We start from the raw sequence: 18,019 nt of genomic DNA on the forward strand, positions 1-18,019 counted from the left end.
CGAATTAGAATTGAAATCTAATCGAATCGAATTGTGAAATTTGTCTCAATACCCAGCCCTATTATAGAGCATAAAAACATCCTTGTGTTATACATTTATATTTATTTAGCATTGAAAGTTTGCTTACCCAACTTTATTTCATATGTCAACATGTTTCCATTGATATTTACACATTTTAATCTGGCAATAGTTTAACTAGTAAATTGTGTTCAAGTTTATTTAACAAGAACACCAAATGTAAGTGAGAAAAAGATACCTCCACTGGATCAATAGCATTCTTCTTCTTCTGAGGTAAATTCAAGGCTTATTCCTCACAGCACATCTTCTTCCAAACTTGATGAAAAGCAGAGGAATGATGAAGCTTGATGCTTTGTTTATCAAGGTGATGGGGGGCATCACATGGCTAATGTGGACGATTACCGTATGAATAGATTGCGCTGCGCGTGGGTGTGTCCACATTAAAACATTGCACCTCTTGTTGGTTTCATATTGATTACATAAACAGAGAATATTTGTTGTCTATATGACTTCTTTTAAATGTAGACACTTCAAGCTTTCTACAGACATATCTCTCACGTCTCATTAGCAAGTATTCGCTGAGTTTCAGTTCATTTTTGTGACACGTTTCAGAAAGAAGTTCATAGAGACTGAGAAGGCATAATGTGCACACTGTTTGTTTTCTTTATTTTACAAAAGCACAAAGTTTTGTTATTGTGAGTGTATGCAAATAAAAATAGACCCTTTACAGATTTGAATGATTTATAACTCGTTTCTGTATGACAAAGTTCTTTCACCGTTATCAGGAAAAAATTGATCGCTGACCCCTAAGGGTTAAAACACTTTCCACACAAAGAACACACATAGGGTCTCACATCTGCATGCCTTTTCAGGTGTATCTGTAAGTCTGATGTCAAAATATGTTTTATTACACTGATCAAAATTAAATGATCTCCCTCCAGTGAAAGTGTAATATGAAACTGCTCTATTTTGTAAACCTCTTGCTACACTGAGGGACACATCAATTTCTTTCCAGAATGAGTTTGCAAATGTTGTTTTAGGTCTCTTTGATGCGTGAAAAACTTCTCACACTGAAGACATGCGAAAGGCTTCCCTCCAGTGTGAGTTTTCATGTGGACATTAAGGGTTGGTCTGTGTGTAAAACTCTTTCCACATTGAGGGCACATGTAAGGCTTTTCTCCAGTGTGAGTTCTCATGTGGCTTTTAAGGCTTCCTTTTCGATAGAAACTTTTTCCACACTCTTGACAGGTGTAGTGGCTCTCTCCAGTGTGAATTCTCATGTGGACTGTAAGGTTTCCTTTTCGGCTGAAACGTATTCCACACAGTTTGCAGGTGTAAGGCTTCTCTCCAGTGTGAGTTCGCATGTGTGCATTTAGGGTTGGCTTATGTGAAAAACTCTTTCCACATTGATGGCAGGTGTAAGGCTTCTCTCCAGTGTGAATTCTCATATGACTCCTAAGACTTCCTTTTCGAATGAAACTGTTTCCACACTCTTGGCAGGCAAAAGGCTTCTCTCCAGTGTGAATTCTCATGTGGACTTTAAGGCTTCCTTTTTCAGTGAAACTTATTCCACACTGTTGGCAGGTGTTAGGCTTCTCTCCAGTTTGAGTTCTCATGTGAACTTCAAGATTTCCTTGTTGATCAAAACTCTTTCCATACTGAAAGCAGGTGAAATTACTTCTAATTGGCATCTTTTCTGTCTGTGAGCAACTAATAGATTTTTTTTCAGTTTTACAATCATGATGTTCATCATAATGATCTTTCATTTCCATCCCATTCAGTTCTTGACTCTCCTCTTTTAGCCCCATCCAGTCTAAAGTGAACAGAGACAAATACAAGTTAGCCTCAGTTTAATGTCACAAAGCAACAGATATCAAAACATTTAGGGAGTTTTTTCACTGGGCTGCGGTCCAAGTCCGAGCGTGATTGTTTCTGCCGACCCCTGCAGTGTTGGTCTGGTTTCACACTCAACTTGATTCTATCAAACCCTGGTGCATTTGCGTTCATCTTACGTCCTCACAAACATGCACACCGCATGATAGAAAACAGAACGTGGGTCAAAATATTGTTTTTTTATTAACTTGGTGCTATTATGTGCAGCTGAGTAAACAATAATTGGGTTTCCTGTACGTGTGTCGCACAAGGTGGCTTTCTGCTGCTTGCAAACAGATTCTTTTGTGGATTGCCATTAATTTGTTGCCCTGATTGCACTCGCTATGAGCAAATATACTGCAGCTTATGTGATGTTATAAACTCTATGTCTCTTAAGTCACAACAGATATTTTCTATTCAGTAGTAGACATTTGGGTTTAATATTACTCAAAATTATTGTTTTGTTCAGGCTACTTCTGTATTATTTTTCCTAATTAAATGTGTGACATGTTGTAATGTCATACATACCATAATGTTATAAACTATGTCTCTAATTTAAAATGAATTGAACAGGTATCTACACTAATATTATTTAATTCCCCACCATGTCTCATCATCAGGCTTTCCATGATCAATGTCTGCATCATTTCAGTCGTCCATGATGGACTTAACCTAGGATGAACAGCTGCCACTTCTAGCCGCACAGCTAGAGCTGGGGTAGCCAACCCTGCCCCTGAAGAGCTACCTTACTGCAGACTTCAGTTCCAACCCTGCCTGTGATTTTCAAATCATCCTCAACACCTGGAACGAGGTGTGTTTAATTAGGGCTTGGAGCTAAAATCTGTTGGATGAAGTTCTCCAGGAGCAGGGTTGGTAACTGAGCTAGAAAAACTTTACCTGCAACAGCCTACATGTCGGTCTTACGATGGACTTGGAAAGTGAACCACAACAAACTACCAGCTATACTGCAAGGCACACACTCACTGACCACTGCCAGGATCATAATACAGGATTTTGGGACATGGGTGAAGCACAAAGCTTTATTTACAAAAGAAATAATAGGTTAACAACCAAATGTTTAATCAGGAAAATAATATTTCATGGGTTTGGTTTATCTTTCCTCACAATCAGTTTTAACTGTTTGACAAGGTAAGACTGAGCGGCAACCTCCCTGTCTCTCTCTCGAAACCAATATGGAAGTGATTTAAACTGCAATTCATCGACTGGCCGCTGGAGGCTGGATGCAAAAGGGAGCCAAATCTGTATCTCCCGTATGTTAAAATGTCCAACTTTACAGCAGAAAACAGCCTGGTGCAAAAAGTTTTGGTCTATATAGCTACTTTTGCCCTTCCTGATAACTGTGAGGGGGGTACATTTTTTTTATAACTCATCCATTTAAATTATATTGAGTCTTAAAGTTCTGCATAATTTAGGGGCGTGGACACTTGAGTGACAGGTGGATTGCCGTGATGTCACTATTAGCTGTTTATCTGCTGTCTGTTAGCAGTCACGTCACCACAGCTAATTCCAGCCGCTGAACTTGGCATCTCTGCCATGTTTGTGCCTTTTACAGGATTATTTCTTACAATTTAATACACACATCAGCATTATACCTTCGCCCACGACGTTGGATTCCGTCGTTGTCGAGTATCAAGAGAACAACCAGTGCTGTTTTTCAGTTGTTTTCATCTGTGAACATGCACTCATGGATCTCTGACAATTTCATTGCTTTTTGGAGTTCAGATTTAAAAACGTCTATATATATAGACGACACTCATTCTGCAGTACCATTGCTCTCATGGAACAGACAGACTATATGCTTATTTAACTTTTTAGCGTTAAATAAAAAGTACCGTCAGATGAAATCCTGTCAGTGCTTTCTCGCCGTCCATGCAATAAATGCACATCCTTGAATGAGCGTGGATTTCCAGTGCATTTACTTGAACTTCTGAGGTAATATCTTTGGTTTGACCCATTTGAGAGACGGCCAAAATCAGAATTTAAAATGGACTGACTAAAGCTCTCTACGAACTTTATGTGCGATGCGGCGCTGACTGACATGTATGCGCATTAATATCACTATCACACTCTCAGAGAAAATATTGTAAGTTACTGCATGATACATTTTTAACTAGCAGAATACAGCATCACGATACACACAGTCTAACTTTTAGCTATGTCTTTTAACTATTATAGTATTTTGAAGGGAAAAAAACAAACCTATTGGCTTTACATCAAGTCAGCTGTCACTTTAGCGCAAGGCCCTGTGCGGTCACACACTTGGTACTGCCAGTAGCATACAGTAGCTAGGCGGGTGTGGTTTCAGCAACCAGGCTCCTAAGCTCCGCCCACTTCCCACCTCTTTGCCCATTTTCTGTTATCCGGGAGTGGCGTACGGTGATGCGGCTACTTGTAGTTTCAAAAATGCTCTTCAGAAACTTACGGGTGACGTCACAGACGCTACGTCCATATTTCTCTACAGTCTATGGGTCAAGTCAAGTTAAGTCACCTTCATTTATATAGCACTTTTAACAATATGGACTGTTTCAAAGCAGCTTTACAGTGATAATAGGAAATTGAAGTAACAGAGATTGTTATGGCTTTACGGCAGCTCTAGAATAAAGTTATTGCCCAGCTAAAGTTAGTTTTGATCGATCCACTTCTGTTGCAAAGATCATTAGTTATTAACTTAGGGGCCGCTAACACGACACCGTTCAAACAGAAAACCCTTAGGCCGTGTGTCCACCAAAGCGTTTTTAGCCAGCTGAATATTGAAGAAAACTGCTGAAAACGCCTAGTTGTGGGCGCTTGAGAGCGTTTGTAGCGTTTTTTTCAGTTGAGACGCTTTGCTTGTTATTATACAGAATATCCGCGAAAGTGTTACTAGTGTCTCCTTTCACACATATTTTGTTTCTGTGTTGATTCTATATTAAAATGTCGACACAATGTAATGTATTTACTCTGGCTCTTGTTTTAAATGATTTTGTTCCGTTATTATGCTTGTTGTTGATGTTGACATTGTACAGAATCAGAATGTGACGGTTGGTCGGTGTGGTATTAGTCCCGCCTCTCCTCCACTGTGATTGGTCGGTTGGGTAAAAAGTGACAGTGATGAGCACCGCGTTTTACCCAAAGTTGAACATTCTTCAACTCTCGGCGACCTGTAAAAAACGCTGAGCGCTACGTGAAAAAATGCTTTGGTGGACACACGGCCTTAAGGCGCTCCGGCCTACTCATCCGCACAACAACAGCGCTTGGTGGCTCGAGAAGGCAAACCTTGAAATAGGTTTCAAGGTGCAAGCCTTGAAAAAAAAGAAAAAAAAGACAGAGGTTATTTTTATAGTGCATCTCACAGACACTGGTAATTCTGTTTCACTTTTCCCGGCAATGCAACCTCAAATATAAAAGTCTTGTTCACTTGGAAGATAAAATTCACAACCTTTTAAAACCAGTGTCATGGTCTTTGTAATATTGTGAAAAAACAGAGATTTTAGACAAGAGATGGGTTATGTCCTGCTCATTTCCAAGGACAGAGCAGAATATATGCCAACATTTTTCTTTGAGGGGATATATAATTAAACTTGGCTTAATGCCAAATTATCATGCAATTTCTACACTGCTTTCAATATGTGGTGTATTGAAATTGCTTTTTACTTTCGGTTTCAAATTTGTAATCACGTGTATAGGGAGTGGCGGTACTGACAGTAAATTTTACAAAATAAGATGTTTATTAATGCCGCTCACGATCTGTTGCGCACCAAATCATTCTGTCAGTCATCTCTCCTTACTCTCTTCACGTGACAAGTGAAAACTGATGTGCTGTAATGTAACCAGCTCCGTAGAATGCATTACTTATTTTCCACACCTTTCCAAATTCTGTATTCGGCTTCGGGCACATCCTTATTATTTAGGCACATAGACACACATTTGTGCGACAGTAGGTGGCGATATGTGTTATGTGATATGTGACAGTATAAGGCTATATGTGTTTTGCATCATAATTTTGAAATAAATTATTTTTATCCTGAATCCTTGAGTCAATCAACCAAATTAATTTACATCACAGCCATTTTTAATTTTCTGAAAAACCTGTTTTCAAACTCCTCCAAGGCTGTTGACCCGGTCTTCACTAAATTAGGCACACAGCCAGTGTTGCCAACTATTTTCACAGGAAAGTAGCTAACGCCTTCCCTAAAAGTCGCTAAATATTCATGACGTAATCGCTTCGTACTTGCGTTCTGCCTGCCTAATGTGTTTTCTCTCTAAATGAATGCTCACATAGCCTACTGTATTTAATATAATATAATATAATATAATGTAATGTAATGTAATGTAATGTAATATAATATAATATAATATTAGCTATAATATAGTGAATGACTACATTTTTTTATAGGCCTATGTGGAAAATTATCTGAATTGAGAGAGTTCGGGAACCGGATGAACTAAAGCTCTGTGATAGTGAGTATTACAAGTATTAAGCACAAGAAAAGAAAGGAAATTAAAATGGTTAAACTAAATTCTTTAAATATAAAACAAAAGAAAAGCAGAGAAGTGATAAGTCTGTGGAAAAACACTACTCATTCACGTCTGTCAGCAGCCGTACGCTCAACAGATGAACGTGCTGCTGCTCCTCTCAGCCATTCACTGAACAAGGTAGACGCAGCTAGATAGAGTGACGGCGGGGAGAAAGCAAGACCTTGCGCTCGCAGTACAGTATTGGCAACATTTGAAGGTTACTGAGGTTTGTCCAAAAAGTTGAGGTGGTCCTTACTGCAGAACACGAAATCCAGGGGGAGGAGTTGGATCCAGATCCAACTCCACCCACCTTACATATACCTAAAGCCCCGTTCGCACCGCCAGCGACACACAGCAACAAAGCAACACGATCCCATTCATTTCAATGGAGCGCTGGTGACTTCCGGCGACACGAGCGACAGTGACCGTTGGCAACAGAATGTGGGCGTGTCAAGCGACGCGAGACACATGACAAAAGTTCAGAAATTTCAACTTTATGCAAATGAAAAGCGATTTGCCCGAGCGACAACCAATAGGAAAGAAGACTTTCAGTGGAGCTCAGCTCACGTCACCGTCTCGAGTGCAGGCAAGACAGAAGAGTTCGAGGGCGATTTCACTGTTTTATATGATTTGACTGTAACCACATACATGGATATAATAAAATGATGCATGGAAAAGAAACTGTCGACAGTCTCAGTGAGTTTAATTCATACATTTATATGAGTGTTGTAATTTTATGATGCAAGTTTAGCACTGCTGCAGTTCATTTTACAGTTTCCCCTGCATTATGTTGACTATTAGGGACAAGAAAATTGATCATTTGTCAAATTCGAATGACGTTTAGGTAATTTATTAACAGTATGAGTGAGTTTAATTTGTTGATTGATCGATCATTAATCTAGTAAATTATTTAATCCGCTGAACACTGCTGTGGTAATATAAAAACACTCTCCCAACAGCATACTGTTTATTTTGAGCTTATTTTGAGCTTAATTTGATTATTTTATATCAAATTAAATGATATAGTTGTATCTATCACTTGTGATGGTATTTTGTAAAGATATGGCCAGACGTGCACTCTACCAATAACATTAGAGCGACAGCACTATGAACGCCTACAAGCAACTTCACAGTACAGAGACTAGCGACATACAGCAACAAAGTCGCTGGCGGTGTGAACGAGGCTTAAACCTACCCATCTCCACCCCCTGATCCCTAAACCCACCCCTAAACCTACCAATCTCCACACTTTTTTGAAAAAATGACGCTAAAGGGGTCTGAAAAGTCGCTAAAAATAGCAACAAAGTCGCTAAGTTGGCAACACGGCGCACAGCAGTTAGGCAAGGGATGGTGCTGTCAAAAACTTATCAACATAATTTCGATTTGTTAAAGCATTGCAAAGTTACTAGTGAATTAAATGGCCTGGTGTCATTCATTTTTCATGAATTCACCTACATCTCCTGAACACAATGTCCATCCTGTCATCGTTAAGATCAAAATGCATTTTCCTTCTCATTCCTTCAGTGCATCCGAATCAGTTGCTCATATGCATATCTATTGCCATACAAAAACTTTGCAACCACTGTAAGTTTTTGAAAAACCTTCTTTCTCTACCTCATCTTACCTCACAGTTGTACGAAAGAAATTTACACCTGCTCCCTACCACGTGTAAATGATGTGTAAAACATTCAAACGTTCTGTGTTCTTTTAGGCAAACTGATGACACTGGCATTACGTACCATAATTATATTTTACAAGTTAATTTGCCCTGTCTTTTTTTTCTTTTTTTCTGACAGTTCAAAACTTTGTTCAACTTTGGGTAAAACACAGCGCTCGTCACTGTCACCCAGCTGTCCAATCACAGTGGAGGAGGGGCGGGATGCAAATACCACACTGACCAATCATCCTGTACAACAGCTGAACAATGGAGAAGTTAATATTGCTGGTTACTCCATTTTTATATTCAGTAATATTCTTTAAGATACTCTTAACAAAGTTACTGCCGTGGATATTCCAAATCATAGCAACCAAAGCGTCTCAGCTGGAAAAATGCTGCGCCTCAAAGCGCTCTCAAACGCCACCAGCTGGCTGTTTTCTGAAGAGCACCAGACATTTCAACTTGAGGAAGAGTAAATGACAAAATTTTAATTTTTAAGTGGACTATTCTTTTAATTGAATATTTATTGTCAGGCAAATTGCCTATTACTCTCATTTGCATTTATGCAATATACTAGAGACAATCCTGAGAATGAGTCCAGAAGATTCCACAGTGTTCCCGGACACGTAATTTTTGTAGTTGTAATTCATAGGCAGAGATTATGCAAATTGTGAATGAGCGTGCATTTCTACCCTATTAACGAATGATTGGATTTCATTACCACACACATTTGTCAAATCTGATGTTTACAAAGCGTTTGTGAATCCGGAGAAGAGTTTTCAGGAAGGTCAATTATATGTGCAAATTACTCAGAATTTACTCATATTTTATGTATTACTCATATTGTAAACTTAATGAATATGCTGAGTTTCATGAATTTTTGATGTTTGAGATGCCAACAGCATTTTTTTATAGATCAGCCATTTCAATGGGAATGAGATAAAAACCATAATACTAATGTTGTCAACCAGTGGGAGGCAAAGGATAATAAATATTTTTAGGTCTCAGTTTAAAAGGTCCAGTAGGTTGACTTGTAGTAAATGACATGCATGATTCATTACTGATTTTCAGTGAAGATTCAAAAGACTTTTCTGTAAAATTCACATTATAAGAAACATTTCAACTGGATTGCTAAACCTCCACATGGATATTGGTGCTTTGACCCAGATGATTACCACTTGAGTCAATGATGTGACAGGTAATTTTTTTGTCCAAAGGCCTTAAAGGGGTCATGACATGGTTTTTGATTTTGTTTTATTATGTTCCCTTAGGTGCAATTATAGTATTACTAGTTTTTTGGACAAAAAAGGTTTAAATTTGAGTGATTTATGACCTTTTCCCACCCTGTTTCTCATCCTCTGATTCAAACAGTCTGTTTTGGGGGTGTTTCCCCTTTAAGAGTTCAGTGTTAACGCCCCCTGTTATGATTGGCTAATGTCATTGGCTAAAAGTAGTTTTAAGATGAAATACATTACTTACAGTTTGTGGCGTCGTTGTTGGGCCCAGAATAGTCGGCACGGCCTGATCTTTAAGCAAAAGTTTTCTGGCAAAGCCAGCATCATACTGCGATTTGTTCTCAAAACAGTCATCCTTGAAACGTAGAGAACACACGCCTAAATTAACACTGCCGTGACTGGGACGTCTGCAAAAAATAAACTGCATAAATTTTACCCTGACGTCTGGATCGATTGGCAACGTATTCAAACATTTTGTTTGTCTTAGCAGCCCCTAATTTAATAACAAATGATTGTTGCGACGGAAGCGAATCAATCAAAACTAACTTTAGCTGGAAAATAACTTTATTAAAGAACCGCTATAAAGCCAAAACAATCTCTGTTACCTTAAATTATACGTTTATCTCTTTAAAGCTGCTTTGAAACAATCTACATTGTTAAAAGCGCTATATAAATGAAGATGACTTGACTTTGTCCACAGCCAGTAACAGCACATCTGCGTGGCATCGCAATCTTCTTGTAAACAGACCCACTCGCTGCACGTCGACTGAACACCTGTGGGCGTGACAACGATGCGATGATGCGAAATGAGGCGTAGTTGTCTTGCGCTGGAGGCGGTCATATGCAAACGACTGGTATGTCACTTCGTACCGTGATGTCACTTCTTACCATGGATCCCCAACGAGCTGTAATTAGAGCTTGATTAAATAAATGCTTCGTTTATAATGGGGAGGACGTCTTAAGCTATGAAACTTGCAGGAAGTTTTAATGGTACAAAGACCTCTTATATACCAAAGGATCAAGGCAAATTTGGCTTCTCATGTCATGACCCCTTTGATGATAATAAAAAACAAAGATATGACATCCGAAGTATGTAAGGTAGTACAACTTGATATATTTTATTGAATCCAAAAGGTTTTAATTATATTTTAATACATATAAAGGTATTTTAAAGATTTTGAAGTGCCAAAAGGTCATTCGGTTTAACCGTTCAAAAGCCAATACAGCCATTTGTGATTCAAATATTTTTTTATTCTGGCATGATTTTATACATTATAACATTATATATCAACATAGTGCAAAATGGTATTAAAATGATGTGTAGAAGTCATTGCTTTGTTATGAGAAAGAATGTCCGGAAAAATTAATTTCATTGATATCATTCGGAGTAACCAATATAAAGGCACCATTTTGGATAAAGTCATGCGGTAAATATCATGTGACAGGATGTGACATCATTCAGACACCTGTAAAGGACCACACGGTCGTGAAATAAAGTAACTCACTCACTCTTAACTATTTGAAAAATTCATGTTTTCACCTGCTTATATGCATGTCCCGAAAAATTAGGTAATTCGGTACAACCGCTATAAAACAAATTTTACAAATTACATCAAAGCTGATCCTGTTAAAAAAGAAGAGATACTTGCCAAAAGAAGAGAAAAGTATCATTTGTTTTTATTATTTATATTATTATTTATTACTATTACTATTATTATAATACTATATATAGTAGTAATTGCATCATAACACTGTTACAATGCATACAATCGGCTCTATTTTGCATTTAGTAACTAAAGAAAACTGAGTGATTAAGAGGAACACCTGCCAATATTATATTATTATTAGTAGTAATAGTAGTAGTAGTAGTAGTAGTAGTGGTATAGTTTTCTTTTTGTTTTTAGTTACCAGAGAAGAAAACTCAGTGGCAAAAAAGAACACCTGCCAATTGTTGAACTTGGCCTAAAGGATCAAGAAAAAAGGAGTTTTATATGGATGAGGGCAAAACGGAAGTAGAGAGAGAAGGACCATAAACAATATACTGAACCTGAACCTGACATCCCAGTGGATGAGGTACCACAGGAACCAGCTTTGGCATCACAACCAGAAAAAAATCTTCGGTCCCACTTTATATTAAGTGGCTTTAACTACTATGTACTAACATCGAAATTAATACTTTGATACAATGGACTTATTGTGTACATACATGTTTTTACATTGTACTTATATTTTAAGAATACCTGCATGTATCCCCAGCTCCTCCTGTCTCCTGTCAGGATTTGGCATTCCGATTCCCCTTTGAATCAAGACTAAATTCTCGAAATATGTTGTACATTAAAATATTAAATTACTGATATCTGCTATACATTCATGTTGGTTCTGTTCTGTTTACCCTAAGGTTTTTTTTATTGCTGCTCTCCCTGCTCTTATCCATGCTAGGCTGCCCAGATCAGAACCAGACCGCCAATCCAAACTGTATGCTAATTGTCAATCGTATTTGATGATAGTGGTCCTTACATAAATGTTTTCATGTTTGATGTACTTTTTTACATTAATATTATATTAGAAATAAAATGTGCTTTTGTAACTATTTTTGTCTGTGTATTGTCTTAAATATTCATAATGTCAAGGGCAGCAGACATAGTCATTCGGCATAACCAGCCTTGGTCATTCGGTGAAACCGATATAGAGTAAATATTGAAATAGAATAATATTGTTTCTTATAACTAAAGGAACTACAATAATACAAATATAGAGCAGATTAGGCTTTTTTTCTACATTTCCCCTTTTCTCATTTTCCCAGTGCAATGTTTTACTTGAATATGTAGGAGGTTTTAGAGTAGTCCAATACAATTATTAAATTTATGAGATCAGTGATAATGTTATTTTATATTTCTTCCGTGGTTCACACTATATACTATCTCAACATCAATGTCAAATCAGGGTTTTTTTATGAATAATTATCTGCAAATTAATAATTTTAGATATATTCATGGTTAAACCGAATTACTTTTTTGGTGACAAATTTTGTACATCTTGTAAAAAATTACATAAGCAGTGTTAATTAATAGTAAAAAACACAATCTCATTGTTAACACTTAGTAAAACAAAAAAATGGTTTCAAAATTAATTATATCTCGATTTATTTATTTTTACTTTTAAAAACCTTATTCGTCAATGTCCCACTAATGACTATATTAGTTATTCTAAAAAATTGTATATATTAAAAAAAGTTAATTTTAACATTAAACTCTCAACATTTATGCGATACAATATTCGATATCGATCGCTCGATATTTCACTCACAGGAGCATCAGACAAGGAGCAGAGAAACAGGAGCTTCACTGCAGGTGAAGAAAGACTATTTCTTTAATACATTGATAAAACATGCTATCCCTGAACTAAAACGTCACTAATGTTTCTAATCTTCTTTTTCTTTCCTCTGGTGTTAAAATCCACTTGTTACTAAAGATCCATCAAGAGTTTGTTCCTCATATTCGTTGTGGGTCTTAACGTGAAGAAAATCCCACATGTGTTGCTGCTACATGGAGTTGACATTCACTCATCCTAGATCAACTTGCGATGCTTTGCAACATTTGGGTTTAATGTTACTCAAAATTATTGTTTTGTTTCGGCTACTTCTGTATTCTTTTTCCTAATTAAATGTGTGACATGTTGTAATATTAAACGGCCAATGTGGAAGTAGGATCTTCTCATGTGACAGGCATACAGGGCACACATGTACTCAACATATCTGTCCACTCGAGGCAACCCACTCCATGTCAAATAAAAACACTTTAATTAGGACAGTCATCTGATTAATTTCTGTAGAGCTGGACATTTTAATATGGATTAAATACTTTGAGAATGAAACACACCTGTTTTTTCCTCAGTATCTTCTTGTTTCACTCTAAATGTTTCTTCAATCTTCATGTCTTCACTTTCCTCTTTAATAAATGCCATCTTTATAATAGTGTGTCACGAGGATCTCCGTCGCTTCACCAGGAGTTTTTCTGTGTTTGGATGCTCTGTCATGATTAAGATGAGAATAATTAACATAAAGAAAAGTAAATACACACTAAATCTCTGTGTGTGTCTCAATCTGCTCTAGTTCAGTAGTTCAGTAGTTCAGTGCACTGGTAAGAGTCAGTCAGAGTTAATGGCCTAAATCACCTGATAAGCCAAAAAAACAAAAACAATAAAAAAACAAATTAATACGAAAATATCCAAATTATATACTTTTATATTTAGGTTTTATGATTTATAGTTGGTATCCAATCATTTGTATATACATTTAATATTACACTTTCAAGAAAACATTTGCAGTTTGTTAAAGTTGTAATCACAGGTTTGTGTTCTCGTTGCATTTGTACAGTGTTTTGACCAGCATGTGACGTCAGCGATCGGCGATTCGAATCAATGAATCATTTTGCGAAGTAACTGGCTCAATTGACTCGGAGTTTCAAATATTTGTTTCTCCATAACTACTTGCCAGTGACCGAATTACGTGTTTATGATAAACTGATTCATGATATAGGGCGCGAAATGAGACGCACCTTTTCTGTTACTCATCTGTGGATGTGCTTTATTAACAAAATAACCTTTATTAATGTTAGATTAAGTATTACAATGGTATATTTAATAGCAGTTAATTAATTTAACATCGCTTGTTAAAGATCTAAAATAGAACATTTGCATCGCTTAAAAACACAAACCTGTCTTCAGCCGAATCACAATATGTGGGAGCGCAGCGCAGCTTTATGACGTCACATAGCCACACCAAAATAAAAGTTCTGTTCACACGTTACTGTCTAAAATAATACAAGTGCATCGAAATGTACAAAAACACATACAAGCAATACAACATATTTAAGAGGTATTCATATTTGAGTCTTTGTGAAATTTAAAAACATGTTAAATCGTGCTGAAAATAATGTGAACAAGCACATCTAATATGCAAGATTCTAAAAAGCGCAGTAGCCTATGTGTGTATGTGCACAGTATGTGTCATGTTTGAGTGCAGAAGTCCTGTTTATCAGTAGTTATGAATTTTTTTCTTTTTTCTTAATTTTTTGATTGATACATTCTTCCCAAAAGAGCCATGTCAAAAACTAGTTGACTACAATAAACAAGGTTTGTCAATAAAAATAAATCTTTTTTAGAGTCAGAGACTTTTAGACAGATCCTGAGCAGTTTAAATGTTTCAGGATTAGTTTAATTCAGAGGTGTTCTTACATGAAAAAAACAGAGACAGACTAAATACTGCAGCAACGTCTCCAAAACGCTTGAAGAAACACAAAGCACGCACACTTTAACTTGACAGAGGGTTTTTTAAACAGCAGCTTAAACTTCACTTCATCTCATGGCAGATAAAGCATGGAATGATAATTCTAAATAAACTATGTACACATGAATAGTTTTAGTCTCATGAATAAAGCATGTGCCTCAATCTCAAGATGTGTTTTTTTTTTTTTTTTTTTTTTTTTTTTTACATAATACACACATATATGTATAGATATATAAATATAAAAATTAACCCAGTGAACATCAGAACTATTTAAAAAAAAAAAATTCTCAGAAAACTCATACATAAGTAACAAGGTATACTTACCATTACATATATACATAATTACATTTATACCTGAAATATTTTCCCAACAGACGCATGCATGCAGCAGAGGAAACAAGCAGTGAAGAAAAAAACATGTTTAAAAAAGAACCAAGATGCATCACACACATAGTTATTATATATTTTAGACACCGCTGTTATTGTTGGAGACTTGTAAATTACTCTATAATCCAAAGATTAACCAAATAAATAAATACACATAACATGTGTTCTTCCAGCACAGCCCTCCATTCACCATATGATTGAGTCTTAGACTCTTAGCAGTACCAGTTGCCAAAGTACTGAAGATGTGATGGTGGCGTTCTCTCTTTGTTACACTTTCTGCAAAGAATGATGTCTGTCTTACATATTTTATTGTGACATTTTCAGTGTGCTCCCTCCCTTGTTTTCTCTTTCTGTATGGCTGTAAGGAGTAAGGAGTGGAGTAAGGAACAGCTTGACTGGATGTCTGTGTCTGAGCTGATGGTGGCATAGCTAAAGGTAATGAGAGGTTGAAGAACATCACCTGTGAGGGACCAGGCACTGTAGAAAGCTGCACAGATGGTACAATGAAAGGGAGAGAGAGGGGTGGTGCTGGTGCAATGACAGGAAGTCCTTGATGTGATGGTGGAGCCTGGGAGATGGCCTGAGTTTGTGATCTCCCCTTGAGTTTTGCCTCACCAGCAGTGTTTGGTGGCAGGATAAAAAGGTGAGGCTCAGCCAAATTGCCTGAATAGAGAGTTGGTCCTTTCTGCATTGCCGTAGGAAGCTTCTCAGGTCCTACCATGGGTGCGTCTGGGGTTTGGATACCCTGCTTCAAAATCTCCTGTTCCTGTAACTTGCTGAACCTGGGAAAACATAAAACAACCAACATTAATAAACATTTAAGCAATAATACAAAAGATGGTGTGATCAACTACTATTTGATCACAACTATGATGCAGTAGCATGACGCAGCTGATATCACATAGCAATTGATCACATCCTCGTCTCATGTATTATTGCTTTTGTAAAATGGCTACTTCATTGAGATTAACATTGTATTTGCTGAGCCAGCCATCATGTCATGAAATGGAAATCATGTTATGGATGAAATGCAAAACTGAACAATGGAAACAATACACAAAAAAGATACTGTATGAAGCAAGATTGTAAAAGCCATTTCAATGTTTGTACCAAGGTTTAGCCAGTAGGTGGCACCAGGGTGCTGTCATGTCAATTTGGGTGCTCATCTACTTATGTAGGGCAGGTGCAATTAGACACAGGAGTTGCCAGAGGAAAAGCCAACTAGTTTTTGACCGCCACTGTGGCCACTGTTGGTACAGTAGCTGTTCGTTTTTATGTGTGTTGGAAATCTGTTTATGGAGATGGAACGTTGTTCCAATTATGGATTCTTGCAGTCTGTTGAAGACCATGGTGTGGGCAATAAATATCTTTCATAATGGAGAAGAAAGCAGAAGTTGGAGTTGTTGATTTGTTTCTAGACCCGTCAATGCAGCCACGGTTACATTAAGTCAATTACTTGAACCCTCAGGGTAGCCCTCAGCTGCTTTAAATTTCGCCTTAGCGGTAACAATGCTAATTTACTCACCATTGTGTGACTGTTGCAGCATTCAATTCTGGGAGCTGGATGGTGGTCTCGCTCATCACCTTAGCATTGGTAAGGATGCACTCTTGGATGTGCTTGTAAGCAAGTGCTACCATTGTGAAGCGGGACACCCTCACTCCATCACAGTGCACCACATTTGGGTAGAGAGCACAGAGCCCTTGTGAAGATGGCCTCCACCACTCGGTTGCAGTCAGGCCACTGTGCAGGACAATGAGCCCCAACAAAACACCTGCAAATTACAGCAGAATACATATTACTAATGCAAGATTGTTTTCAATGTGTGATCCTTACTCTGTTATTTTTATTGTTTTATTTTCCATTTTCTATTCTGTCTGTTTTGCTTTGTGTATTCATTTTAAATATTTGTGCATAGTAATGTTGTCTTGTTTGTTTTATTGTCTAAACTTTTTAGACAATCAAGGCACTGTGTTTGCTAAATTTAACATACCTTTTGGTGCTCTCCACACCTGGTGCCACAATCTTCTTAGTGGCCCTGAATCAGTGGCCCTTAGTGGTCTTCTTCTTGTCAAACTCCCCCAATGCCTGCCATAGAGTGATGATCTTGATGCACTCTTCTCCAGTCAAGTCCAGACGGTTGTCTCTGAGGCTAACCAAAAAACTCTGCCAAGTCCTGCACGGCTCCATACCTCTCAATATTATCAGGTCCTAAAATGAAAGATAATTTATGAACTTTTGATAGCATAAATTAATATAAATATTCACATGAAAGCAATGTACATTTAAAAAGAAACTGGGCACTTACATCATGTGAAGTGTTCTTTTCAGATCAGTTTCTGCGGATAATTGGTCCACTGGGTAAATATTTAGTTTAAATTTGTATTTATGTTTTTCAATATGACAAATATACACTCACCTAAAGGATTATTAGGAACACCATACTAATACTGTGTTTGACCCCCTTTCGCCTTCAGAACTGCCTTAATTCTACATGGCATTGATTCAACAAGGTGCTGAAAGCATTCTTTAGAAATGTTGGCCCATATTGATAGGATAGCATCTTGCAGTTGATGGAGATTTGTGGGATGCACATCCAGGGCACAAAGCTCCCGTTCCTCCAAGATGCTCTATTGGGTTGAGATCTGGTGACTGTGGGGGCCATTTTAGTACAGTGAACTCATTGTCATGTTCAAGAAACCAGTTTGAAATGATTCGAGCTTTGTGACATGGTGCATTATCCTGCTGGAAGTAGCCATCAGAGGATGGGTACATGGTGGTCATAAAGGGATGGACATGGTCAGAAACAATGCTCAGGTAGGCCGTGGCATTTAAACGATGCCCAATTGGCACTAAGGGGCCTAAAGTGTGCCAAGAAAACATCCCCCACACCATTACATCACCACCACCAGCCTGCACAGTGGTAACAAGGCATGATGGATCCATGTTCTCATTCTGTTTACGCCAAATTCTGACTCTACCATCTGAATGTCTCAACAGAAATCGAGACTCATCAGACCAGGCAACATTTTTCCAGTCTTCAACTG

At 37.5% G+C, this 18,019-nt stretch overlaps 2 protein-coding genes across 3 annotated transcripts; both read right to left on the reverse strand.

The window, feature by feature from the left end:
- Window positions 1-658: 658 nt before the first annotated feature.
- On the reverse strand, window positions 659-14,070 carry LOC311081109 (uncharacterized protein). 2 transcript variants are annotated; one of them, XM_084111520.1, is made up of 4 exons: window positions 14,016-14,047; window positions 13,857-13,883; window positions 13,179-13,328; window positions 659-1,831 (listed from the first exon to the last, which is right to left on the reverse strand). In XM_084111520.1, the coding sequence occupies exons 3-4, from the start codon at window positions 13,261-13,263 to the stop codon at window positions 1,002-1,004; spliced, it is 915 nt and encodes a 304-aa protein (XP_083967646.1). In that variant the 5' UTR covers window positions 13,264-13,328; window positions 13,857-13,883; window positions 14,016-14,047; the 3' UTR covers window positions 659-1,001. The 2 variants fall into 2 exon arrangements, with proteins under 2 accessions (XP_083967646.1, XP_083967645.1); XM_084111519.1 differs by lacking the exon at window positions 13,857-13,883 and having other exon boundaries at window positions 14,016-14,070.
- Window positions 14,071-15,092: 1,022 nt separating this feature from the next.
- LOC311082128 (uncharacterized protein) lies at window positions 15,093-17,035 on the reverse strand (the record flags this gene model as incomplete). The annotated part of the gene is made up of 3 exons (XM_084112870.1): window positions 16,966-17,035; window positions 16,500-16,746; window positions 15,093-15,756 (listed from the first exon to the last, which is right to left on the reverse strand). Exons 2-3 carry the CDS (start codon window positions 16,610-16,612, stop codon window positions 15,093-15,095), a joined length of 777 nt encoding a protein of 258 aa, XP_083968996.1. The 5' UTR covers window positions 16,613-16,746; window positions 16,966-17,035.
- Window positions 17,036-18,019: the final 984 nt, after the last annotated feature.

Source organism: Abramis brama, assembly GCF_963993115.1.
Source record: "Abramis brama genome assembly, chromosome: 4".
NCBI classification, from domain to species: domain Eukaryota; kingdom Metazoa; phylum Chordata; class Actinopteri; order Cypriniformes; family Leuciscidae; genus Abramis; species Abramis brama.